Source organism: Podarcis melisellensis, assembly GCF_964234715.1.
Source record: "Podarcis melisellensis genome assembly, chromosome: 16".
NCBI classification, from domain to species: Eukaryota; Metazoa; Chordata; class Lepidosauria; order Squamata; family Lacertidae; genus Podarcis; species Podarcis melisellensis.
Window position 1 is genome coordinate 11,848,711 of NC_138533.1, and position 26,329 is coordinate 11,875,039.

General features: G+C 48.4%; 1 protein-coding gene across 2 annotated transcripts in view; it reads right to left on the reverse strand.

The window, feature by feature from the left end:
• Positions 1–26,329, reverse strand: part of RPS6KA4 (ribosomal protein S6 kinase A4) — a 45,260-nt gene that overhangs the window by 4,477 nt on the left and 14,454 nt on the right. For both annotated transcript variants that reach the window (XM_081891448.1, XM_081891449.1), the window contains exons 5-16: positions 18,879–18,986; positions 16,891–16,971; positions 12,853–12,956; positions 11,687–11,837; positions 10,945–11,106; positions 8,362–8,487; positions 5,742–5,875; positions 4,527–4,620; positions 4,068–4,238; positions 2,806–2,997; positions 1,241–1,400; positions 773–936 (exon numbers count right to left, since the gene is read on the reverse strand). In XM_081891448.1, the coding sequence (XP_081747574.1) occupies positions 773–936; positions 1,241–1,400; positions 2,806–2,997; positions 4,068–4,238; positions 4,527–4,620; positions 5,742–5,875; positions 8,362–8,487; positions 10,945–11,106; positions 11,687–11,837; positions 12,853–12,956; positions 16,891–16,971; positions 18,879–18,986 (1,647 nt within the window). The remainder of the gene's footprint in view (positions 1–772; positions 937–1,240; positions 1,401–2,805; positions 2,998–4,067; positions 4,239–4,526; positions 4,621–5,741; positions 5,876–8,361; positions 8,488–10,944; positions 11,107–11,686; positions 11,838–12,852; positions 12,957–16,890; positions 16,972–18,878; positions 18,987–26,329) is intronic.

The following is a 26,329-nucleotide window of genomic DNA, read 5'->3' on the forward strand; positions in this document are numbered from 1 at the left end:
GGAGAAGGTAACCACCCTCACCGGATGGTAAAGCTGCCATCCGACTGCCATTTACCGTATTTCTCGCTCCATAAGAAGCACTTTCCCCCTCTTAAAATCGATAGGGAAATGTCTGTGCGTCTTATGGAGCGAATGTGTGGTCCCTGGGGCTGGGGAACCCGGGCTTCCCCCGCCAGCCCCACAAGCTCGGGGAGCAGCAGGAAGGCTGTGCGCAGTCTTTCCGCTGCTCCCCGACCTGCTTTTTGGGGCTGGCGGTGGGGGAAACCTGGGCTTTTGCGGGAGGTGGGGGACGGGACAGAGCGTGGCTGCCCTTCTCCCTCCTCGGGGAAAAGCCCCCAAGAGCCACACACACGCTCCACGCGGCTCATGAAATGGAGCGCTGAGCAGAGCCTGGGATGCATACAGGCTCTGCTCAGCACTCCCTTTAAATAATATTTATTTTCTTGAATACCTCCCCCCCAAAAGTAGGTGCGCCTTATAGTCAGGTGCGCCTTATGGAGCAAAAAATACGGTATTCCTCTCAACACTCAGGCCCAACATAACACGAAAAGCAGTGTTCGGGAAACAAGATGGCCGTTGCTCCAGAGGAGCTGTGCCACGCCTTAAGGTTCATAGGGTGAGTGTAACCTATGGACCTTGCAGGCCGCACCAGCACAGGAGTGCCCCCCACCCCCGGCAGGATCCTCTGAACCCTGGTCCTCCCCAGCCATTACATTTCATCTCATTCGGTTCCCCCAAAGAATCTTCCTGCTCGGGTTGTCCAGCTTCTTACCATAAAGGCAACGTTGACGCCAGTCCGCACGGCAGGCCCTGAGCTCTCCAGAATGTCCGGAGTCATGAGGGGTGTGGAAGAGAGGGCGCTTCCATCTTGGAGCCACTCGCTGTAGCGCAAGCTCGACATCTTCAGCCGCTTGACAGGATCCACTGTGAGGAGGCCTGAGAAGAAGAGAGCAAGCGAGGAAGAGGGGAGACGCATTAGCAATGCTTACAGACCTTCTGAAATCCCCAAATCCACAGATAACCCTGGTTCAACATTTTATTTGAGGGTTGTTTTTATGGATACAAAGGAGCTTCTTTCAGTCCTAAGCCGGGTTTTTCCAAAACCTTCAGAATCTCAAGTGCAAAATGTTTTTACCTCATTTCCCTAGCACCAACTGAGTCCCCTCAACCTTCCCATTCTCAGAAAGGAACATGCCATGTACGCTTCCCCAACTGGTGCCTAAGTGTATTCCCCCATCACCTCTAACCAGCTCCTTTGCCTCTTCAGAAACGTTCTTCCAGGCCTCGCCCTCCAGGGAGAATTGCCCCTCCTTGATCTTGTGCATGATCTCGGCTGCATGGTTCGCTGCGCTCCCTTCCTGACTGCTGTGGAAGGGGACCTGCCCAGAGAGCATGGTGTACTGGAAGAGAGAGGGTGGGAGGAGAGAACAACAGAAAGGACAATGGTTTTCAAAATAAGTACAATTAAAAGCAATACAACTACAAACAGAAACACAGTGAGGAGTAAACTCAATTACCAGAAAACATAACTTGTTAAAGCTTAAACTTGTTTAAAGCTTTTAATGCTTAAAACTTGTTTAAGCATTAAAAAAAGGTAAAGGACCCCTGACAGTTTAGTTCAGTTGCGAACGACTCTGGGGTTGCGGCGCTCATCTCGCTGAGGGAGCCGACGTTTGTAGCCAGTTTTTCCGGGTCATGTGGCCAGCATGACTCAGCCGCTTCTGGCGAACCAGAGCAGCGCATGGAAACGCTGTTTATCTTCCTGTCGGAGCGGTACCTACTTATCTACTTGCACTTTGATGTGCATACCTGAACTTAAATAAGCACCAGGTTAGCTATTGGCGGGGCTTTCTTCAGCTAGAACTCACTGAAACTCAGTTCTGGCATGTCTCAGGTGGGCCCCATTGCCATTATAAGAGAACAAGGTAAACGCTCAGGGAGATTTCTGGCACCTCTTTTTCTAGAAAAATGCCATTGGCTATTGGGCTGCAAGACATCCATCTCTTTGTGAGGGCTATGATGTATAAATCCTATCCTCAAGGATACATGTGAAGTCGTGAGGCACAATAAGAGTTTTCTATTTACAGAGCTGATAAAAGGAAGCCAAACCTTCTCAAATTGGTCTTTCTTGACCAAGTCCCTACACACCCTGCCGTGTTCTCTCTCTCTCTCTCTCTCTCTCTCTCTCTCTCTCTCTCTCTCTCTCTCTCTTTCTCTCGTTTTTTATTTTAAACTGTAATTGTCAGCTGCCTGGAGACTTAGGGATAGGGATAGGGAGGGATCAAAATAATACAAAAAATCAATAACTACAAGTAACAGAAAGAAAAGTAATCTGAGTTTGTTAAGAGTACAATGAAGCAAGTTAGTAGCTCTCATGCTTTGCTGAAGAACACAGGGAAGTGGTCAAGAAGTACTAGAAAAGGTTAAGGTGGTGCTGGATTTGGAGGGAGGTCCTGGCACTGCTAATCAGGAATGGGATGGGATGGAATGAGGGCGTGGGGAAGGAGAGAAGGAGACAGGATCGTTGTGTGGCAGGGGGCAGTGAAATCTGCAAAAGAAGTTTCTGCACACTCATTTTAAGTCGTGCCCTACCCTGCAATCTAGGATGATTTAAGGCAAAATATAGATGCTTTATTAAATATGTAAAGAGGCAGCAACGCTACTCGTGAAAAGGGAGAAACCGGGAGAAGAGAAAGGAATGGAGGAGCTTGTGTTGTGGCCTGGATGGCGCCCCCCGCCCTGGTAACCAGAGCCCTCAGGCCAGTCCCACTGACCTCTCTTCATTTGCACCGCGTCTCCACCTACCAAGATAACCCCCAAGCTCCAGAGGTCGCAGGACTCATCATAGCCCCCATCCTGCAAGAGTTCAGGTGCGGCATACTGCAGGGTGAAGCAGGGCGTCTGCATGGGCTGCGAGTTCTGGGGGCGCAGGCGGGCAAAGCCGAAGTCTATCACCTTCACGGGCGCTCCTTCTGACTCGTCCGCGTACAGGATATTCTAAGAGGGGTCGCAGCAAAAATAACAGTCAGCCTGAGTCATCTCTCTTTTTTTTTTAAGGGGAGCAATCAACAGCCGTGCCTACACAGAGATCTTCTCAGAAGAGCACCCTCCCCATCCCTGCAGCAAACCATAGGTCCCATGCGCCAGCTCTTGTGAGTTCTCTGATAGCCTCTGAGCTCTCATTTGTGACCAGCCAGTGGCCAGGCATGTGCCAGCTGTACCCAGAGCCCTTTAGGGCCAGTGGCCACAGCTGGAATTTTAAGGGAGTTCCGTGGGCACCAGTCACAAAGTGGCTGGAGTGGGGGCACGGCACAACATAAAAATGGATGTCACATCTAAAAGAGCAGGAAAAGAGCCAGCGCCACGAAATGGTGTGGACATCCCTTCCCCACCCCCAGGGAAAAAAGGACAGTTTCATGTTTGCTGTGCACTAGCAAAAAAATCCAGCTTTTAACATGGTGGCAGCTATGTTCTAGAATGCTCTGCCTATTTGTACTGTTTTCAGCACCTGATGAAAATGCTTTTGTCTGGGTGACCCAATCCAGATATGCAATTTTATAATGTACACTACTTAAACTCTATGGATTAGGAGTTGTATCCAGCTAACTCCTCTCACGAGTAGACCTGCTGATGGCAAGGAGTCTGTTCTGAGTAGGAGTCAGGTGGATCCAACCCTTTATTTATATTTTTATAATGCTCTTATTGTATATCCGGTTGTTTTTAAAGTCAGTGTAAACATCTTATACTATTTTATGTAAACCGCTGAGAGATTTATGTATTTATTTGGTCTATAAATGTTGCTAAATCAATAAAAACTTCTTGTGGTCTTCACCAAGCCTTGCTTGATGCTGAGTCCCAGAGAACTTAGGAGGAAAGTGTGTTTGTGTGTATGTGTTTTTTTTGTGTGTGTGTGTTTGTGTAAGAGAAAGTTTGCTTTGCCGTTGCGCTGTCATTTTCCAGGAGGCATTGGCAACCTCTTGTTGCCTGTTCTCTATCATGGAGGCTGTGGGCCTCCTGTCACCCCTCCCTCCCTCCTCACCAGCTCCCCACCCTGCTCCCCCCATTACCTCAGGCTTGAGGTCGCGGTGCACTACCCCGGCGTCGTGCATGAAGCTGATGGCGGAGACCAGGCTGCGCATGATCTGGCTGGCTTCCGACTCACTAAAGTGCTGCTTCTTCTTGATGCGGTCAAGGAGCTCCCCGCCCCGCAGCAATTCCATCACCAGGTACGTGTGGTACTGTAGGGAAGGAATGTGGCAAGAAAGAGAAGAGAGCAGCTGAATCCAGGAAGTTCCAGGACACAGGCCGGTACTTAAGCCCAGAGAACTCCCTGGGAATAGGGGTGTGTGTCGCATCTGGCTCTGTGATTGGCAGGCAGCTTGCAGTGTCCGGATTGGCCAGCACGGATTGAAGTTCTAGGAGTCTAGCCTTCTTTCTCTTTCTTGCCCAGCCAGTAGAGCCTCCTTTAGCCCTCTCTACAGGGAGGGCAGAGAGAGCCTGGCGTGGAAAATTCACAGGACCATTACCTGGTCAGTATGGACGTCATGCAACTTGACGATGTTCGGGTGGGCTTCGCAGATCTGCAAGGCAGCCACTTCGCGTTGTGTGTTCACTTCCATCCTGGATTAGGGGTTGGGGTGGGGTACGAAATGGGGTTGCTTTTTTATTTCAACATCATACAAAGCAGCCATCAGACACATGGAAATACACTGGTACTTAATCTTTACTATCCGGCAGAGAGAGGTGAAGAAGGAGCCAATGGCCAGGACCTATAAATCAAACCTCCAATCCATTAGGAGCATAAGAAGTGCCTGCCTGCTGGACCAGGCCAAGGGCCTATCTAGTCCAACATCCTGATCTCACATTGGCCAACCAGATGCCTGTGGCAAGCCTGCAAGCGGGACATCAACACTACAGAAACTCTACCCTCCTGTAGTTTCCAGCTATTTTTTAAAAATAGATTTTGTTAAAGCTTTAAAAAAGACATAAACAAATTAAGATCAACTACAAAATAACTTTTTATAATACAAAAGGATTAAAAAAACCTAACCCAAATAAAAACAAAAATAAAGGGAGAGGAAAGAAAAAGAAAGAAAGAAAGAAAGAAAGAAAGAAAGAGAAGAAGGGAGGAAGGGGGGAAGGGAGGAAGGAGAAAAAGAATACTAACTGGCATTCAGAAGCATTACTGCCTCTGACAGTGGGTGTAAAACACAAGCCATCAGGGCTAGAAGCCACTAACATTCAGAAAGTAATTAAGGCTCTGCTGGATCAGAACAAAAGGCCCATGGAGTCTGGCATCATGCTTCCTTCTTGGAAGCCTAAGAAGCAGGACATGAGCATCAGAGCACCCTTTTCCTGCTTCTAGCAAGTGAGATTCAGAGGTAGACTGCTTCTGAACCTGGGGTTTCTATTCAGCCTTAGTCAGTGATGGAACTCTCTTCTTCCTCCTCTGCCATGGATGTGACCAACACACTTTTAGAGCCACCTTAAGTTCTCAGAGTCACAGGCCCAAAACTTGTGGCAGTGAATTCCCTTGAACTGATTATGTATGGCGTAAAGCAGGTGTGGGGGAACCTTTGGCCCTCCTGGTGTTGCAGCAGCGCCATTCTGATGTTCTTATTGAAAAAGAAAATGTCTATTTTGACATTGTTCAATGTCAAAATGCCCTGTGCATTTCTGGGCAGAGGAATTCATTCGGTGTGGGGGAAGGAGTGTGCATGGCAGTGAAGAGGACCAAGTACCTTTTGCTGATTATCTTGACAGCGAATTCTGCCCCGTTCTGGCGCTGCCGGCAGCGGCGGCACAAGGAGAAGCTGCCCTCACCCAGCGGCGTCTCTTTCAAGTCCATCTCATACTTTTGGAAGAACGAAGAATCCTGGACAGAGGAGGAGGAGCTTTAGAGCAGAACCCACAAAGAAAGAACTTCTCCCAAGCACATACACACTCTGGGGTGAGGAAGATTTTTGGTCCAGTGGGGTGGAGCATTACCTCCCTACATCCCCATTGGCCAACACTGGCAGATGGGCAGGACTACCCACTTGTCAATCATCTGACACCATAGCTCTATCAGGTGACTGACAGGTCTCACCCCACTGTCACAAGTTCCCCCAAGCCAATGGGGAAGAAATAGGATTGTCTCCAGCTAAGTTCTACTCAGAGCTGACCCACTGAAATTAATGAACCAAAGTTACTCATCTCAATCAACTGAGTGTGAATTTCATAAATTTAATCTGCCTACATGCTTGAGATTAAATAGCAAGAACAATAATAATAATCTGTTACGGATACACAATAAACCTGAAAATGAAAGAGTGTTTGGACTTTTAAATGCAAAATAATAATGATACGATGATATTGGTGATGCTAAGCAGCAGCCAGGGAGCTTTGACAAAGCCTGGATAATAAACAGTAAAGCCTTTTAGGCCACCATTTTTATTTTTATTTTTTAAAGCATCTCTGAAAGTGGATGGAAGCCTTCCAGCATTGCCTTCCTGGGGATACAGCTGCAGGATGTCTCTAGTTATGAATGCCCAGGCCCACGGATGGCTGGTTCCAGAATGTGGGACAATCAGGCCTTGGCACCGAGTCCATGGGGCAGCTCAGCCAGAGGGGTGGGGGCAAGAAGTGTGTTTCTCTTGGGACAGCCCTCTGCTGACACAGCCCAGGGCCCTCCCTGCTTCACCATGGGCCTCCCGGCTGAAAACAGGTCATTATACAGCTGCAGTAGTAGCCTCTGGAGCAGGCAATGAAGGTCTTTTGCCCTGGAGCCCACCAAAACCTATTGCTGCAGGTAAGCCACTCCTGCACACCTGGCTTCTCCTCCTAGGGAGCTTTTGCCCTAGATTTGGGATTGATACGAACTATCCACCCCCAAATGTGAAAATGTTGTGAGGGCATGCTTTGAAGGGGTTGTCTGGAGAAGCCCTGGGTAGCACCAAATTCAAGCAACTTTGGTACTGTTGTTTTCTGCCAATCAGGGCATATTGTGAGAAGGATCAGAGAATGCTTCCCTCGGCAACTGCCCGGTTCTCCCTAAGGCACTAGCTCGTGGGCCAAATTTGGCCCACCAGGCCTGCTCATGTGGCCTGTGAGGCCATTTCCTCCAAACTACATTCACCTGTGCCTGAGGTGGGGCAGGTAGAGAAACGGCTGGGAAACATGTTAATCCCTGCAATGACCCTGTGAGGTAGGTTCAGAGGCTGTGACTGACTCCAAAGTCACTCAGTGAGCTTCATGACCGAGTGGGGATTTGAACCCTGATCTCCCTGGTCCTAGTCCAACACTCTAACCATTACGCCACACTGGCTATGGGGCAGCGGTATGGATGAAGTAGGTAAATAAATATGGGGAAAGCAAAATGACACTGATCTGAAATATTTTCCTTGAAGCTTGAATTAGCTTTATTCTGGATTGTTTTCTTTGAGATTTTTTCTTTAAAATATAAAATGGTATAGAAATGAAATGACAACAACAACAACAACTGAGCTGAACTCCCTACATATCAGCTGATGAGTGGGGAGTTCAATCCTGCTTGGTCATTATTCTATCCCTGTGGGCCAACTTTGACCGATGGGCAGAACCGGATGTCAGGGACTGGCAGGACGAAGAGGAGTGGTGGGAGGTACCAGCTGGGGAACTCTCAAAGGAAAACCCAGAGGAGGAAGGCTCAGAGCCAGGGGATTGGTGGAGGGACAGAGAGGAGGGGTCAGAGGGAGAAGATTGGTGAGAGGAGGAAGCTGGAGGGGCAACAGGGGTTAGTGAGCAGGAAGAACCTGCGACAGGGAGCAGTTCAGACTCCAAGGCAGAAGCCAAGGAGGGGGCTCAAGAAACTGCAGAAGAATCCAGGTAGTCTCCCCCTCCTTCTGCAAGAAGCTCCCCTCCCCCCAGACTCCAAGAACACGCAGAGTAACAAAAAGAGCAGGTGTGCAGAGGAAGTTTGAGACTGCTTGGGGAATATTCAGGAGAGAAAGAGCCTTAAGGGTAGTAGGAGGCGTGGACCTTCAGTCCTGGCAACTGCTACATAGGGGCAAGACCTACTGGGAAGGGCTGCTGAGACCACAAGGCTGAGTTGTATTTCATTTCTTTGAATAAAGTGTTAATGTCACAGGCATCAGAAATTTGCTTCCCTTCTTGCTGACCTGCGTCTGACTTCACCCACCTGCCAATCACCTGATGGTGGGTCCCCCCCCCCCCGTCAAAGTTGGGCTGCGGGGAGGGGGGGGAGATAAAGATCTGGCCTGCTAGGTCAAAAAAGCTTCTTCAGCCTTGCCCTAAGCTCGAATGCTTTCACCACCACGGCCTCAGCAGTTTTCCCCAGCCTTCTGTGGCTCCCTGCATCTCCCTCCCAAGGGCAGACGTTACCTTCATCATTGCACTGCGGGCCACAGCAGCACTTCCTGGGCGCTCCCCGTCCAGTGCAGCTGCGAGCACGTCAGCTGTCACAGCGTTGCGGTTGAAGAGGATGGAAGGAGCAATGAAGGAGTATCCCTTTAAAAACAAATCCGTGCAGAGGTTGGGAGTCAGCAGGGTCCTAGAGTGCTTTACCCTACCTAGTACATGCATCTTTATGCACATTCCTTGGGCTGGGGAACTGCACTATGGAATTCAGAGATGTGCAAACATTAAAGGGTGGCTGTGTTACGGTCCGCGTATTGTTTTGGAAAAGAGCACATTTGATTACTTCGCCTTTCGATGCAAACTGCATCGCGTATCTCCCCAATCCCTAGTCTGGAAGGACTTTCAGCCTGCGGTTCCGTGTCAGGCCACTTGCTCTGCATGCAGGAGGTCCAAAGTTCAAGTCTCTTTGCATGTCATTGTAAGTCAGAGTACAGCACAGCATCTCGTCTGATCCCAGGACTAAAGTTAAGGTCTCTCTCTTAAACCATGACCTGCAGCCATAGGACATGCCATGGCTACAGACTGTGGTTAAGGAGAAGATAACCACGATCCTGGGTTCAGAGGACATGCTAAATTACAGTATTTTTCTGTCTATAAGATGCTCCCATGTATAAGACGCCCCCCCTAATTTTTCACATTATTCTTTAGGGGGGAAACCTAGTCTTATACACGGAAAAATACTATTTGGCTTAGCACTGACCTAAAAAGCTGATAGAGGAGTAAAACAGCTGCCATCTCCTCCTTGAGTTTGTGCTAAGCCATGGTTTTGGCTTAATGTGACATGTGTATGTAGCAGATTTATAGTTAGCTATGAGCTACATAGACCAATGGTTTGACTCAGCAGATGGCAGTTTCCTATGTTCCCGCAGAATATTTGCACATTTGGTTCTAGGCGACTGCAAATTAGAGAAGGAAAATGAGGAAGCTCAAGACTGCAGCTGAAAAAACGAGCAGCCGGGAGAAACCTGGAGGGTTCTTTAAAAAAAAACCCAACCCAACAAAGGGGGGGGGGGGAACAGAAAAGCACTTTCATTCTAACGATGTGCTCCACATAATGAGGAAGTGTGTGCAAGATACTTCCTGAAAATTATCAGATTAGGAAAAAGAGCTGCATTTGAGCTGGGGAACAAGTCTCATCTGCAGCATGCCTCTAACGACATAAACGTTTTAAAAAATGATTTTAATGTAGGGCTTTGGTAACACTGGAATCAGTTGTTAGCTGGGCAATTGATCAATTATACCTGCATATATTTGGGTAAGGGGGGAGGAATTCTAAAAGCAAATGAGCATGCTTTCGTTGCCAGATTTTGCAGGCCTTGCCTTAGAACAGACACCCCTCTTTCTCACACAGGAAGAAGTGATGCTTTTGCCATCAAAAAACTTTTTTTTTTAAAGGTTCATAATTTATTTGTCTTTGTAAAGTGGCGGGGGCAGGAACCACAAGCCTGGAAGGCCTGTCCGAAACCCCAGAAAGGTTCCTACTTAATATAATCCTTTAATTCAAAAATACGATGTCTTGTATCTTCCTGAGAGAATGGTCAGAGCTCAATGGCAGAGCTTCTGCTTTTGCAAGAAGTAGGTCGCAGGTTCAATCCTCAGCATTTCCAAGTCGGGCTGAGATTGCCTCCATCTGAAATCCTGGAGAGCTGCTGCCAGCCAGAGTAGACAGTACTGAGCTAGATGGACCAATGGTCCCCTATGTTCCTAGTACAAAGTTTGCCCTGGCCTGCAAACTTGGAACGGAGTTGCTATCCTGAACAGCACCTGAATGGCCAGTGATGCTGAGCTATAGCAATCATCTGAAGCTATAGCAATCATCCTAGGGCTGCACCAGCTTCATTTCTCCCCTGAGGGAGAGAGGAGGCGGGGGAGGATAGGTTGCCATCACCTTCTGAAGTAGAAGCTCCAGCCAATGCAAGGGATGATCTGAGCTGTAATCTAACATCTGGAGGGGCCACAGGTTCCCCTGCCCTGCTTTAAAGCCAGGGAGGCTAGGCAGAAAGAATCCAATATACAGTGGTACCTCGGGTTACTTATGCTTCAGGTTACAGACTCCGCTAACCCAGAAAAATTATCTAGGGTTAAGGACTTTGCTTCAGGATGAGAACAGAAATCGTGCTCCGGCGGCGCGGCAGCAGCGGGAGGCCCCATTAGCTAAAGTGGTGCTTCAGGTTAAGAACAGTTTCAAGTATGGACCTCCAGAACGAATTAAGTACTTAACCCGAGGTACCACTGTATTAGTGCATATAATCTGACACATTCCTATCTTCACTTTCCAGGGACTTCTCGCTGATAACTCTCTCCAGAGTATATCTTCCCTCAGTTCTCTTCCCCCCTCCCACTCCCCCCCAAAGCATGTTAAATGCTCTACAATTTCCCTCGCAGGGAACCCGCTCCACCTCCATTCTGCAATTGTGTCATCTTCTCTCACCTGCACCTTTTCCACCTTTTCAATAGCCTTTTGGAAACTGGCGCCAGGAATTTATACCCAGCATGGTGACAACTGCAAGCCACACTACAGGTTGAGATCCCCCTTCTGGCACTCACCTGGAAGAAACGTTCGAGGCTGGGAGGCGTCCCAGCGGGGGAGTAGATGGGCTCCAAGCTGGTGAATTCTTCGGCAAAGTTTCGCACGTCTAGCTCACTGCGGATGAGGGGTTTGAAGGGGGGCTTCACTGTGCGTGCCGCTAGCTCTGTCCAGTCCAGACCCTGGGGGAAGAGGATGCCAGGTGAAGGAGATGGCGAACATTGTGGACACAGGCTGCCGTGACTTTCCCCCATGGAATCCTGGGAGTTTCAGGTTTTGTTTTTTTTTAAAAGCAGGGCTCTGGGCTCTTGTGGGACGCGGGTGGCACTGTGGGTTAAACCACAGAGCTGCGACAGGGTGAGCTCCTGTTGCTCAGTCCCTGCTCCTGTCAACCTAGCAGTATGAAAGCACGTTAAAGTGCAAGTAGATAAATAGGTACCGCTCCAGCAGGAAGGTAAACGGCATTTCCGTGCGCTGCTCTGGTTCGCCAGAAGCGGCTTAGTCATGCTGGCCACATGACCCAGAAGATGTACGCCGGCTCCCTCAGCCAATAAAGCGAGATGAGCGCCACAACCCCAGAGTGGGCCATGACTGGACCTAGTGGTCAGGGGTCCCTTTACCTTTATATGTTATATATTTAAGCAATGCTTATGCTCCTCCAAATATTGTAAGTGACTCGGATGTGGGGGACAGAAGGAGCTGGGGAATGGTGATAAGGCTGGCTCAGATGGTGCACTTTGCAACTCGGGTGCAGGACCTCACCTTGAAAAAGGGGTGCTCTTTGATCTCCTGTGCTCCAGTGGGCCCTGAGCCCAGGCGCTTCTTGGGCTCCTTGCACAACAGCTTTTGGAGCAGGTCGCGAGCCACGGGGCCAATGAGCGAGGGGAACGGAGGGTTGCATTTCAGGATCCGCCTAGAAACCGAGCACAGATTCATCACTGGGGAAAGTCTTACCCTAAATCCATCAAGCCACACACACACACACACACAGACACACACACACACACTTTGTCTTACTTCACCTTTCTCTTACAAATAAATTCACGGAGGATAAGGCTACCTATGCCTATCAGCCATGATGGCCAGAGGCTCCCTTCAGGTTCAGAGCCGGGATGACAGTGAAAGCAAGAGGTAATCACAGGACAAACAATGAGATTGGGCAATTGCCTTCCTGTCCCGCTTGTGGGCTTCCCAGCCACATCTGGTTGGTCACTGGGGAAGCAGGAGGCTGGGCTAGATGGAATTTGGATCAGAATATCACCATCATCAGTTAAATTTCTATACTGTCCTTTGTCCGAGGATCACAGGGCAGTTCACAATATAAAAATGCAATACATACTATAGTAACACTCAAAAAGAGTCGTCCCCACAACACGATCAAGCAGGACTGTTATTAAGTTTTTTTATGTCTTGTTCTCTTTGGCTAGGGATAGCCAATGAGGTGCCGCCCAGATGCTACTGAACTCCAACTCCCACCAACCCCAGCTAACATAGCCATTGGTCAGGGATGATGTGAGTTGTAGTTGATGGAGGGTGCCATATTGGTGACCTCTGTTCTAGCCCCTGACCCACCAATCAGCTCCTGCCACTCTTGGTAAGCCCCATCCTATCACAGTCCAGGCCCTGCTATTCATGTCAACCCCCTCCTTTTGCCCTATCAACTTAGTCTCCCGCTAAATCTTTTCCTGCTACCCATCAGCTTCTGCCTGTGTCTGCTCTCTCACAATATCCATCAACTCACACTTCTGACGCTAATCCATTACCCATCAGCCCAAGCAAACTCCCCTCTGTTACCCAGCAGCCCTGGCAGCTCACACCAAACATTTGCATGTTACCCAGCAGCCCTTGTTTCTTCAGTATAGTTAGTCCATCCTGCCCACCAAGACCCTGTTTCCCTTAACCAGTCCCAAATCCCACGCCCGCCTCACCTGGACACCTCGGCCTGTGAGTTCTTTTCCCCCTCCAGCGTGAAGGGTGAGGCACCTGTTAGCAGCTCAAACATCAGGATGCCCAAACTCCACCAGTCCACCGACTACAAGAAAGGAGCAAAAAGCATTTGGGGTAACAACAGGGGGTGGCAGCAGCAGCAGCAACACATATCCTTGCCCCCCTTCTCTTCCTATTGAACACGTCAAGGTTTCATTGTCCTTTTACCTCTAAGGTCACGTCTACACCATGCATCTGTGTAGATTCCCCTGTGCTATCCCTGGAAACTGTATTGTGAACAGTGCTGGGAGTTGTAGCTCTGTGACAAGACACAGTTCCCAGGATTCTTTGGAGGAAGACATGACCGTGAAAGCGGTACAAGTTTGCTTCAAAGGTACGGGGGGATGTGCCCTAAGAAACAATCCCAATACCCAGCCCCTAGATTTGTCAATTAAGCCACATGGGTCAAGCCGGTAAAACAATGCTCTATATCAGGAATGGGGGAGATCTGTTGGAGGTGTTGGACCCTTCCTCCCATCAACCCCTGTCAGCACAGTGAAGACTGATGGGAGTTGTAGTCCAATGACATCTGCTAGGCCGCAGGTTCTCCATCCGTGCTCTGCATTAAAGTGCCATAAGTACAATATAAGTTTGCATTGTAAATCCATAGAGATAAATGGGTATTTGTAGAGGGCACAACTGTCCATACAGGTGATTTTTGGCTTTTCCTATGAGGTGGATACCCTAGCGGATTACAGCAGCTGATTGCACTGCCCACAGCTAACAAGTTCAAATACTTTATGCCCTTTAATTCTTTGTTTAATTCCTTCTTGCCTCTAAAATGATCTTGCCCAGGGCGCTTGAGTAAGGTGGGCACAGCAGCTTGGGAGAGATGAGTGGCTGTCCATTGGTAGGATTCTTAACTCCCATTCTTGACTTTATTTCTGTACTGCCTTTTATCAAGGCATGCTTGTCTCGAATTGGGGCCTCTGGAATGGAGGAGGCGTTTCCAGCAGCTGAGAGCGCCTATGCTGGATAAGGACTTCGGCTGCAAAGCCAGCAGCTGCAAGTTTTAAAATCCCTTGCATGGTACTTTTGCTCTGTAAACCTGCTGGAGTCCAGTCCTCAGACATAGGAATCAAATGCTGTCCAACTAGCCTCTATCTTCCCCTACCCACACCCCTAGTGCGTTGTTGTTTTTTAAACTTATAATATAAAATCAGCACAATAAATAAAAATAAATAAAATAGTTAAATATGGACAAAGCATATAAATCACTTACATGACCTGCTTATTTGTCAACTGTTATTTTATCAAATCTTTAATGGCAAACAATTTCCCCCCACATTCAAAGAAACACAAACAAATGTGTGTGTGTCTGTGTGTGTGTACAGATCTGCAGATGCTCCAAATCCCAAGCAGTTAAAAAAGAAATTAGATTAAAATTAAAATTAAGACAACCTTTTGGGCCTTGAACTCCCACCTGTTGGCTCCCCAGCCCACCTCTCTTCCTCACTGGGCTATTCCAGCAGATCAGCAAAGACCTGCAGAAGTCATTCTTGAGGCTCAAGTTTCAAGGAGCCTTTTTGAACAAAAAGACAGATGCACCCAAGCTTACAAGTAGACCCATAATAAGGGACTCTATAGGGCAATGGCTTTGCCTGTGGGACTAAGGGCACTTACAAACTGCATCCTGAACAAAGGTCCTAGAAGCTACAACCCCAAGCTGGCGCCACATCAGGGGTGGGAATTCTCCAGCCTGGGGGTGAATCTTGGCCTGCTAGGAGATTCAGTTTGGCTTGCAAGGCCACTTTCTCGAAACCATGACCCCCTCTCAATCAGCTGACACCCACGGTTGGTGTCAACTGATGGGTGGGGTTCATCCTGCTGGTCGCTTCTTCATGAGTGTATTCCCACGGCAAGTGCATTGGCAAAGCAGATCCCTGTAGAGAATAGGATTAAACTGGAGCTACTTCGTCAGTTTGTTTCCTGTGGGGAACGTGAAGGCAAAGCAGACCCCTCCCCCCACATGGGTCAACTTTGACAGGTGGGTGAGACCACCAGTCACCTAGCGCCAGATGTGTCGCAGGTGGGTGGCTCTGTTCACCTGCTGAAGTTGGCCCACAGGGGTAAATATCTGGCCTGCTAGGTCAGAACAGCTCCCCACTCCTGCTTCAACAGAAAGAAGAGAGAGTGAGTTTAAGCTGTCCAGGGGATCTGAACTCTCAACAGCTGGCTCTTGAAGACAACAACTATTGGGAAATGTGCATCAGAAAGTCATTCTTAAAGTTTCCATTCTGGGTGGCCTCGGGTGCAAAAAAAGAAAAACAGAAATGAAAGTCACCTGTTGGGACTTGAACTTTTCAGAAATGGCCTAAAGCAGCTGCTGAACAGTAGGTCTTGCATGGTCTAGGGCAGAGGTGGGGAACCTTTCCCCCCCACAATGTTGTGGGTCTTCAGTTCCCATCAGCCCCCCTCCCCCCATTTCAGGGGCTCCAGGAAAAATGAGTTTTTCCAAGTTAAGAGATGAAGTCAACAAAGAGGGGATTTGGACGTGTAACTGTTTGGTTCTACAGTCAGCTTACTTTGCCAAGAAGGCTCACAGCCAACTTTTAAAGGGATATGAGTGTCTCCCTAGAATACCATTCGAGGATCTAGAGTCTGCAGTTTCCAAACAAAAACGAAAATGCAGCCAAGCACAAACAGAACTTCTTGTTCTTACTTTTGGGGTAAACCACTCTTGGGAACTGGCTGAAGGCTTTGCTTAGAAGGGTGTTCAGCGGGCTTCCTTGACCAGAAAGAAACATTAAATAGGGATTCAAACTCACGGGGGGGGGGGACCTAGCCCCTGAACTATAATTTTCATCAAGATGGCTCATTGTAGGTGTTCCAATTCTATGTGGCCTCTGCAGTACAAAAGACTGAACGAAATGAAGAACAAGGAGGATTTGAAGTCACAACTGCTTGCTTTGTAAGCCACTGGTACCTCGCTTGGAGCTAGCAGATACAAGCAAGAAAGCAACCACGGTTTGCAAGAATTGGAGAGGAAATGAACCATGCCAGTTTTCACGCCTTGCTGGGAGGGACTACTAGGATTGCTAAATTGGGAGCAGGGGTGGGTGGGAGGAAGGGACGGGTTAAAGCTAATTCCATAAAGGCATGACCAAACTGTACACTTTGGTGGTATTTGCCCCCCCCCCCTTACAGACCAATATGGCTGTCTTATTTTTTGTTTATGTTGAGACTCTCCAGTTTCCAAATTCCAAACAGCATACAAATAATAAAAATTTCTGCCATGAAGCCCCGTCATTATCAGAACCCTGTCTTTCTTAAACTAACCCCACTCCTTTTGCAACTTGCCCATCTTTCGCTTGCTTGCTTGTGTGCATATACTGCTTAATTACTATATGGTACAACTTCCACAGCAATTTCTGTCTGACATTCTGTTTACAAATGAAGCTCTGGTCAGTTGGTTCTATGTACTTAGCTTGTTAAATTTCCCTTGGAAAAATAAGGGCCACCCTCCTCCTAATGCAGGTGTGGGGAAACCCCTGGCCCTCCAAATGTTGCTGAGCTACAACTCCCATCACTCTGGGCCATTAGCCATGCTTGCTGGAACTGGTGGGAATGGTAGTTCAGTAACATTCAGAGGACCAGAGGTTGCCCACACATATTTTCATGCAAAGTCTTTTGTATTCATTTCCAGATTTCCTTGCAAATATTGATCTGTTCCCTGACCTGCCAGAGTCTGCAAGGCTTTGCCCAGAACCCAACTAGGTTCTATCCTGGCTCCATCCTAATCTGCCAGATTTGCCTTGCCCAACCCATAATTCAGTGGGTTCCACACTGGCTCTGCCCTTGACCTCTTGGATTCCACCCTATCTCTGTTCCTAATCAGCCTGTGGATGAGTGAGGTGGGTGTAACCATATTTTTGAGATATGAAATTAGCCGCTTTCCTTTTCTTTGCCTGCTGGATTTGCACTGTCAGAATGATTGCCCCAGTTTCCAACCCCTCCCCCATCTACGCCACACAACTCACCTTGCCGTGTCCGCTTTTGCTTCGGACAATCTCTGGGGCCATGTATTCAATGGTGCCACAAAAGGAGAAGGTCCGTTCTTTCTGTAGTGGTGGAGAGAGGACAACAAGAGAGAGAGAGAAAGGTACAGAGAGTCAGAGGGAAGGGGAACACTGAACATATCCAACTCCAAATCAGAATGGGGGCCTACCCTTCCTGAGTCTCCCAATTTTTAAAGCTAGGTGCTGCTGCTGTGCTTTTAGCACCACTTTTATGAGCTGGTGACAAGGCTGATCTCTCCACCGTGAAAGCTTCACCTGCCAATGTTGGAAATAGCACGCAGCTGTTAAAGCCGTAAGAGCAGGGCTGTTTTCTGATTTCCTGGTCAGTTGGCAATGTGATCCATCTCAGAGGACTGAGTTTATATGAACATGAGATTATGCGGCACCAAAGAAAATAGGGATGCGCTTGCATCAACTCTCAAGGATCACTTTATGAGCCCATCTTTTCACCTACATACACCCCCCCCAATATACACTGTTGAAGGCTCTTCATTCCTAGGCTGTATGCTGTCTTTAGCTGTGCACACACCGTACATTTAAAGGATATTTAAAGCACATGGCTTCCTCCAAAGAATCATGGGAACTGGAGTTTTCAAGGGAGATTGTAGTTCTGTGCAGGACAAATTACAGTCCCCAGGATTATTTGGGGGAAAGGCAGGTGCTTTAAACGTATGGTTTGTACGCAGCCTCCATTTACTCTGCAATAGCACTGACCCAATAGCCAAGAGGCAGATGCTTCTTTTTTCCGATAAAGATTCAAAAACACAACTGTCCTCTGCAATGGTATCAACAGTTCCAAATATAGCTTGGCAGCTGCAGTGTGTGAAATGGGCAGGCTGTGCACACCATGGTGCCTTAGGCTCCATGCACATGTGCCGACCTACATGTGAGCCAGAGACAAAAGGAATCCATCTCCTTTCCCATCAACCCACCCTCTGCACACACACACACACACACACACAAAACACACTCAGAGGTTTGATTTCTGAGATGCTGGGGAGGGAGCTGGACGCTGAGGAATGACAACATGAGCAGATCATTGCTCACACAATTCTAACAACACACCAGGAATAGGGGCAAGAAAGCAAGGCTGTCCGCAGTAAGTCCAGGAGGTGTACACACCATACGCTGAAAACACATGATCCCCCCCCCCAAAAAAATTCTGGGAACTGTAGTTTCATAAAGTGCTAGGAATTGCAGCTGTCTGTGTGGGTAAACTACAGTTCCCATGAGTCTTTGGGGAAAGCCATGCTTTCTTTCTTTAATAAATAGACCGTATCTACTGCTTTGATTGCAAGAAAACCTCCAATGTGCTTTAAATGTATGGTGAATATGCAGCTGTATGGTTCTAACCTCACACTGTAGGTTCAGAGAAATGTGAGTGTATGTGTGTGGATGCTCAGGCAGGTTAAATAATTTGTGCATATTCTGCTATGTAAATTTACTTTTTATTAAAATGTTTTTGTTTAGTCCCCACCTTTTGCCTTGACTTGGGAACCTTCCCCCCAATATATTCCTAAGCTTCCTACCACATCAATGCAAAAAAATAATTCCAGCTTGAGGATGACATGTGCTGATTGCAGCTTGTTCTCCAATGACAGCTGGCTTTAACCCTCTAAACCAGGCATGGCCAAACTTGGCCCTCCAGATGTTTTGGGACTACAATTCCCATAATCCCTGACCACTGGTCCTGTTAGCTAGGGATGATGGGAGTTGTAGTCCCAAAACATCTGGAGGGCCAAGTTTGGCCATGCCTGCTCTAAAGCATCATGGCTTTGCTAGCTGGGCTGAATTGCAGCCCAAAATATCTGGTTAGTGAAGGCTGCTCTTAACTGTCAGCCCACAATTCCGTGGATCCTTAGATCTTGACGTATCTCATAGGCCTTAACACTGATAAATCTCTTGGGATGAGGAAAGGAGGATGCAGAGCCAGGGGGAACAAGACTCACATCCTCAGTCACAAATTCCTTGCTCAGTCCGAAGTCCGTAAGCACCACATGTCCTTCGCTGTCCAGTAAGATGTTCTCCAGCTTCACATCGCGGTAGATGATGCCGAGCTATGGACAAGAAAGGGTCAGTGTTGAAAAGCTTATTGTGCAAATTCAGAGATCCGGGCTAGGCTGGCTTCCTGCTTTACAACTTTCCATCTCAACGATCATTGCTAGATATATCGCAATGTTGAACACCAGAAATTGCTCAGCCCTAATGAAGAAGCACGCAAGCAGGATCTGAGTGCAACAGCACTCTTTCCCCACTTGTGATTCATTCCCAGCAACTAATATTCAGATGCACACTGCCTCCAACTGTGGAAGTGCATGCAACATAGCAAAACTGAGCTCAGAAGTGTTTCACTAAGCAGCAGTCATGAAGCTCCTTACATACACACAATATTTGTTGCAAAGGTTTGGCATGATCTGCTTCTTAGCTCTTGAAGGGAATGCCACCCTCCACGAGGGGTGGAAGGGATGTTAGGGGAGGGGTAATGCCTCTGGTGGGGGACACACATCATGCTCTTTCTGGGGCAGTTTGTCCACCTTTGGTCCCCACCCTGCACTCAGCTCTCACCTGTAGCTCCTAGAAGCTGCCAGCATGCAACAACGGCCACACCCTGGAACAGCTTCGACTGGCTGGCTAAACCAGGTGAGGGTAGCCAATGGGTCTTAAACCCTGAGTGAGTTAGGGACTTCCCTTGCATGTGAAGACAGGCTCTGGAGGATTGAGCAAATGAAAGCAGTACAGTGGTACCTCTAGTTGCGGACACGTTCCGTTCCGGGGTGCTGTTCGCACCTCGAAAAGTCCGCAACTAGAGCGGTGCTTCTGCACAAGCACGGAGAGCAATACAGCAGTACCTCGGGTTACAGATGCTTCAGGTTACATACGCTTTAGGTTACAAACTCCGCTAACCCAGAAATAGTACCTCGGGATAAGAACTTTGCTTCAGGATGAGAACAGAAATTGTGTGGTGGCAGTGCAGCAGCAGCAACGGGGGGGCCCCATTAGCTAAAGTGGTGCTTCAGGTTAAGAACAGTTTCAGGTTAAGAACGAATTAAGTTCTTAACCCGAGGTACCACTGTAGAGCGCTTCTGCACCTGAGCGTAGCACGCAGAACGCTTCTGTGCATGCGGTGAAACCTGGGTTTGCCACATTCACAAGCCGAAAAGACGAAACATGAACCTAATGCAACACGAGGTATGACTGTAGTTGGGTCCAACAGTTAAGAAGGTGGTTTTTGCACATGCTGTAGAGGGAAGTGAGGGGCAGATGAGGTTCATCAATCTGGGAAGGTAGCCCATCTAGGAGAAGGAAAACTCTGATTCTAAACCTCCGCTGCCTTGCAGATATCTTTGGGAGAAGAAAATACTAAGGAGTAAACCCTACAGGAATCTGGAGTCCCTGAGACGATTGGATGGTGCCTTCCAGCAACTCCTGTAGCCAAGCTGGGGCCAAATATATTTTTCTGCTCTCCTTCGGACCACATCAGTGAGTCCGAGAGGAGGGTCTTGTCGTCCCAGCAGCCCAGCACCTCAGTACATACTGTAGAGGTTTGCACCCTGGAGAGGTTACTTCTGTGCTGCAAACGCAGCAGTTAGACTTCACCCCCGGAGGTGCACTCCATTGTTTCTCAAGACAGACATACCCACAATCCTCTATGAGTTTGCCTTGGAATATATTTAAATAATAAGTTCAAGGTCTTTGAATTAGAAAGGCCCCAAGTTCTGTTCCATTTACACAGCATTGACGCTACCTGAGTTGAGGCCTCCCACACACATGACAATAATAATAATAATAATAATTATATATATATAATAATAATAATAATTTATTTGTACCCCAGCCACTCTGGGTGGCTTCCAACAAAGATGAAAAATACAGTGGTGCCCCGCAAGACGAACGCCTCGCAAGACGAAAAACCCGCTAGACGAAAGGGTTTTCCGTTTTGGAGGCGCTTTGTAAAACGAATTTCCCTATGGGGTTGCTTCGCAAGACGAAAAAAATCTTGCATCCCCCCGCGGGTTTTTTCCGCTTTTTCCGCCCTTTTCTTAAGCCGCTAAGCCGCTTATCAGCTGTTCTGCTGATAAGCCGCTTAACAGCTGATCGCTGGATCCTCCACACCTGCCCGCCTCCTGTCCCCCAAAAACAGTACTTCTGTCTTGTCAGGATTCAACCTCAATCTGTTAGCCGCCATCCATCCTCCAACCGCCTCCAGACACTCACACAGGACCTTCACCACCTTCACTGGTTCTGATTTAAAAGAGAGGTAGAGCTGGGTATCATCCGCATACTGATGAACACCCAGCCCAAACCTCCTGATGATCTCTCCCAGTGGTTGCATGTAAATGTTGAAAAGCATGGGGGAGGGGACAGAACCCCACAAGTGAGAGCCCAGTGGTCTGAACACTCATCCCCCACCACCACTTTCCATAGGCGCCGACTCCATGGGGCTTGAGGGGGCCCGAGCCCCCTCAAAAATTCGTTTGGGGGGCTCCGCCCCCCCAATAATCTCCGGCGCCCCTCCAGCAGAGCGCCATCGCCGCCCCTCCCCCAGCCCAAAATGCACAGGGAGGGGCGGGCTGCATGCCGAGCAAAAGCTCCACCCAATTTCCTTTGGAGCTGATTAATAGGCGCAGCACGCTCTCCCCTATTCGCTCACGAGGAGGCGGCGCCACTTTATTTGCATATTCATGAGCTTATTTATTATTCATGAGCTTTTCCGGGCCCCCCCAATATTTTTTATAAGTCCGCGTCCCTGCCACTTTCTGAACACGGCGCCGGAGGAAGGAGCGTAACCACTGTATGACAGTGCCCCCAGCTCCCAGCCCCTCAAGACGGTCCAGAAGGATGTTATGGTCGATGGTATCAAACGCCGCTGAGAGATCCAGCAGAACTAGGAAACAGCTCTCACCTTTGTCCCTAGCCCGCCAGAGATCATCAACCAGTGCGACCAAGGCAGTTTCAGTCCCATGACGAGGCCTGAATCCCGACTGGAAGGGATCCAAATGGTCCGCTTCTTCCAGGCGTGCCACTTGCTCAATCACCTTGCCCAAGAATGGAAGATTTGAGACTGGGCGATAATTGGCCATCGTGGCTGCATCTAAAGATGGTTTTTTAAGAAGCGGTTTATTCAGGGACAGCCCCATGGAGGCCATGCTTTCCACGAAGTCCCGAGCAGCCCCTTGTAAGGTCGTGTCGGCATGGATGTTAAAATCCCCTAGGACGACCAAGCTAGGTGTCTCCAGGAGAACATCCGCCACGACCTGAAGCAGCTCGGGCAGGGAATCCTTGGTGCAGCGGGGAGGTCGGTACACCAAAAGGAATCCTGTACTGCCCCTATTGCCCAACTTCCAGAATATGCTCTCGGAAAACTGGGTCTTCCCAATAGGACGCCTGGTGCAAACTAATGACTTCCTAAAAATCACTGCAACCCCCCCTCCCCGCCCACATGACCTGGGTTGCTGTGCGTAAGAGAAACCTGGTGGACAAGCAGCGGCAAGGACAGGCCCATCTGCTTCATCCAACCAAGTCTCTGTTACACATGCCAGGTCAAGTCCTCCATCCATGATCAAGTCATGGATGGCAGTGGTCTTATGAATCATTGACCTGGCATTGCACAGCAGCACCTTCAGGTCATGTGGGTATCCCTTGCTGATTCTAGTATCCATCCGGTCAGGACCAGACCCGGGGGCAGGGATAGTCCTCAGACAACGACTAATCGACTAATACCATAATAATGGTATTATCATTGTTGTTATACTGTACTGTATCACATCATTATTTTAAAGAACATCATCAAAGTACATAGCTCTCTGCAGAATAGCTCATGCAGAGCTGACCTTACGATGCACACAGATCTATTCTAATCCACTCACTTTAATACAACACATCCTCAAACATATAATAAAGCCTATTCAATCAAATTTTAAAAAAAGACTATGAACAGTTGATATATATTACCGAAATATTAGTATTTCTAACAGCCTCATATGCATTTACTAATGTATTGGGTTTCAGCCAACTCAGTTAGTCATGGCCATTATTTTCAGTGGGTCTACTCTGAGCAGGAATGGCACTGGCGACAACCCATTTGATCCGGTGAAACTTCTTGTCGCAACAGTTTACAGGCCAAATACTCTCAAGCTTCATGAGATCAAGCCTCTGAGTGCCGTGTCAGGTCCACTGTGCGGAATGTTTGATGGATCTTTGCAGAGTAATACAAACAAAATAAATGCAAATCCCTGTCTCAAGTAATTTACAATCTAAGGTGAGGAGCCTCTTTCTCTGTTAAGAGTTGCATGCCCTTGGGACATACCATATTTTTCGCTCTATAAGAAGCACCAGGCCACAAGACGCACCTAGTTTTTGGAGGAGGAAAACATTCTGAATCTCAGAAGCCAGAACAGCAAGAGGGATCGCTGCGCAGCGAAAGCAGCAATCCCTCTTGCTGTTCTGGCTTCTGGGATAGCTGCGCAGCCTGCACTCACTCCATAAGGGGCACACACATTTCCCCTTACTTTTTAGGAGGGAAAAAGTGAGTCTTATAGAGCAAAAAATACGGTAATTTGTCAGGGGCCCACATACAGCTAATGGGCAGGGCCAGAGTGAAGAGGGTGGGCAATGCTCCTTCCCTCTCTCTCCTTCCTGCCCCACCTTTTTCTTTCTCTCTATGCCAACTCCTTTCCTTTGTTTCATAGAATCATGGAACTGTAGAGTTGGAAGGGACCCCTGAGGGTCATCTAGTCCCACCCCCTGCAATGCAGGACTCTCAACTAGAACATACATGGCAGGTGGCCATCCAAACTCTTGAGGGCTAAATTAAGTTAGGCCCAGGGCTGCAAATCCCCCCTCCCAAACTGTAGTTTTGATTAGCAGGTAGGTGGAGAGAGGCAAAGCTATTGATCTAAGAGACAAAAGGAAAGAAGTGGGGAGGAGAAATAGCTGTGGCCTTGAGTTTCAGCTGGGAGAGAAGAGTAAGAAGTGAAGATGCTCTCTGAAATGAAAAACTGCCTTATATGGTCAGGTTATTTGTCCATTCAATTCACTGTGATTTACTCTGACTGGTAACAGATATTCAGGGTCTCAGGTGGGAAGCCTTTAAGACCCTGGTGGCTGGTGCCCATTGGGAAGGCAGGGAGCCCAGCAGGAGGAGGAGCTGGAGCCAATGGCAGGCAGAGCCAACTCATTCCAGTTTTTTGCCTCTCCTCCTCCTCCTTCCAGAGCTCTACTAGGGGCAACAGAAGGAGGAGGAAGGAAGCTGACAAGCAATGCTACCCACGGGGCTGGATATAAGTAAGAAAGCAGGCAGATGAGGACTGGCTGAGGGGCAGACTGAGGTTGGTGGCTCCACTGCCTTGATGGACCAGCCTCTGTCGCTTTCATATCCACACTAGACATTATTATTATTATTATTATTATTATTATTATTATTATTTTGTACCCCACCCATCTGGCTGAATTTCCCCAGCCACTCTGGGCAGCTTACAGCACATAAAAAATTCTAAAACATTAGACATTAAAGATTTCCCGATACAGGGCTGCCTTCAGATGTTTCCTAAAAGTCATGTAGTTGTTTATTTCCTTGACATCTGATGGGAGGGCATTCCACAGGCAGGCACCACTACCAAGAAGGCCCTCTGCCTGGTTCCTTGTAACATCACTTCTTGCAGTGAGGGAACCACCAGAAGGCCCTCAGAGCTGGACCTCAGTGTCTGGGCTGAATGATATGAGTGGAGATGCTCCTTCAGGTATACTGGGCTGAGGCCGTTTAGGGCTTTAAAGGTTGGCACCAACACTTTGAATTGTGCTTGGAAACGTACTGGGAGCCTATGTCTCCAAACAATTACTAAACCTTACTCCTCAGTAATGACATGGTCTGGTCCTAGCGTAACTCCTCCTACCTACCTACCTACCTACCTGTGATCACTGTGATCGGGTCTCCTATATATAATTATATAATTTAGTACTCAACTAAGATATACCGTATTTTTCGCCCCATAGGACGCAATTTTTCCCCTCCAAAAATGAAGGGGAAATGTGTGTGCGTCCTATGGGGTGAATGCAGGCTTTCGCTGAAGCCTGGAGAGCGAGAGGAATCGGTGCGCACCGACCCATTTCGCTCTCCAGGCTTCAGGAAGCTATCCGCAAGCTTTGCAAGCCCGGGGGGAGTTCCCGCGGGCTCACAAGGCTTGCGGGCAGCAGCCTGCAGCCCCGGCGAGTGTCCGCAAGCCTTGCGCGCCCGGCGGGAGGTCCCACCGAGCGAGCATGGCTTGGGGCGGCAGCCTGTCGCCCGAAGCACGCGGAGCCCTCCGGAGGGCTCCCTGTGCTTCGGGCGAGTGTCCGTAAGCCTTGCGCGCCCGGCGGGAGGTCCTGCCGAGCGCGCGAGGCTTGGGGCAGCAGACTGCCGCCTGAAGCATGGGGAGCCCTACGGAGGGTGCCCCGTGCTTCGGACAGGTGTGCACAAGGCTTGGGGCGGCTGCCGCGGCTGGGGGTAAATATATATTTTTTATTCATTCCCCCCCCAAAAAAACGAGGTGCGTCCTATGTGCCGGTGCACCCTATAGGACGAAAAATACGGTACTCACAAATAGCTGTAAACCATTTGCCTATCTTTTGAATCGACATTCGTGTTTATTAAAGCATCTACTTTATCAAACTTACTTTACCGGAATGCAAACAAAATATCTTACAGATCTCAGGAAGTTATGAATCATCACAGCATCTTATAAGCATTAGTTGCAAAAACAAAACAAAAAAAAACTACAATTAAGAGTACAAATAATCAAATAGTTGCAAAGTTCAAGCAAACTGTGCTGTAGTATTCAATAACTAATGATCCATATAATCGTTAAACTGCTAGCCTTCTTGAACAACTTCTTCCTTGCTGTCTTGTTGGTGAACTTACCATTTTGTCAAAAGACATTTTTTACCTAGCAGGTTTTCTGCTGGGAGCTTAAGGTGACTAGGCTGCTCTTGCCCTGTGGCAGGTGATCCTTTGCCAATAACCCACAATCTGTGGGATGGATCTGGTTCTGTGATCAGAGCCCACCCATCCTGCAGTATCTGGTGCACAGCCCTGTCCCAGCCCATCTCACACTGGCCAACCAAATGCCTCAATGGGAAAGTCACAGAGAGAAACTGCGGGCAACAGCACACTCCCTATTTGTGGCAGGTATACAGATGCATTCTGCCTCTGATAACTGAGCACCAATCACAATGGCTTCTTTGTCTGCATAAGATTACTGCTTCCAGCCTGGTGGAGTCCAGCCTGGTGGAGTTTGCATGAGGCACAGCTGTTGCCACTAGGAGTATCCCTCCTGAAATGGAGGGAATCTGGATGAGAATGGGAGTGGGGCAAAGCCCTTCATCCCCAATCCAGATGTGTTATTTACTTTTTGAAGAGCATCCA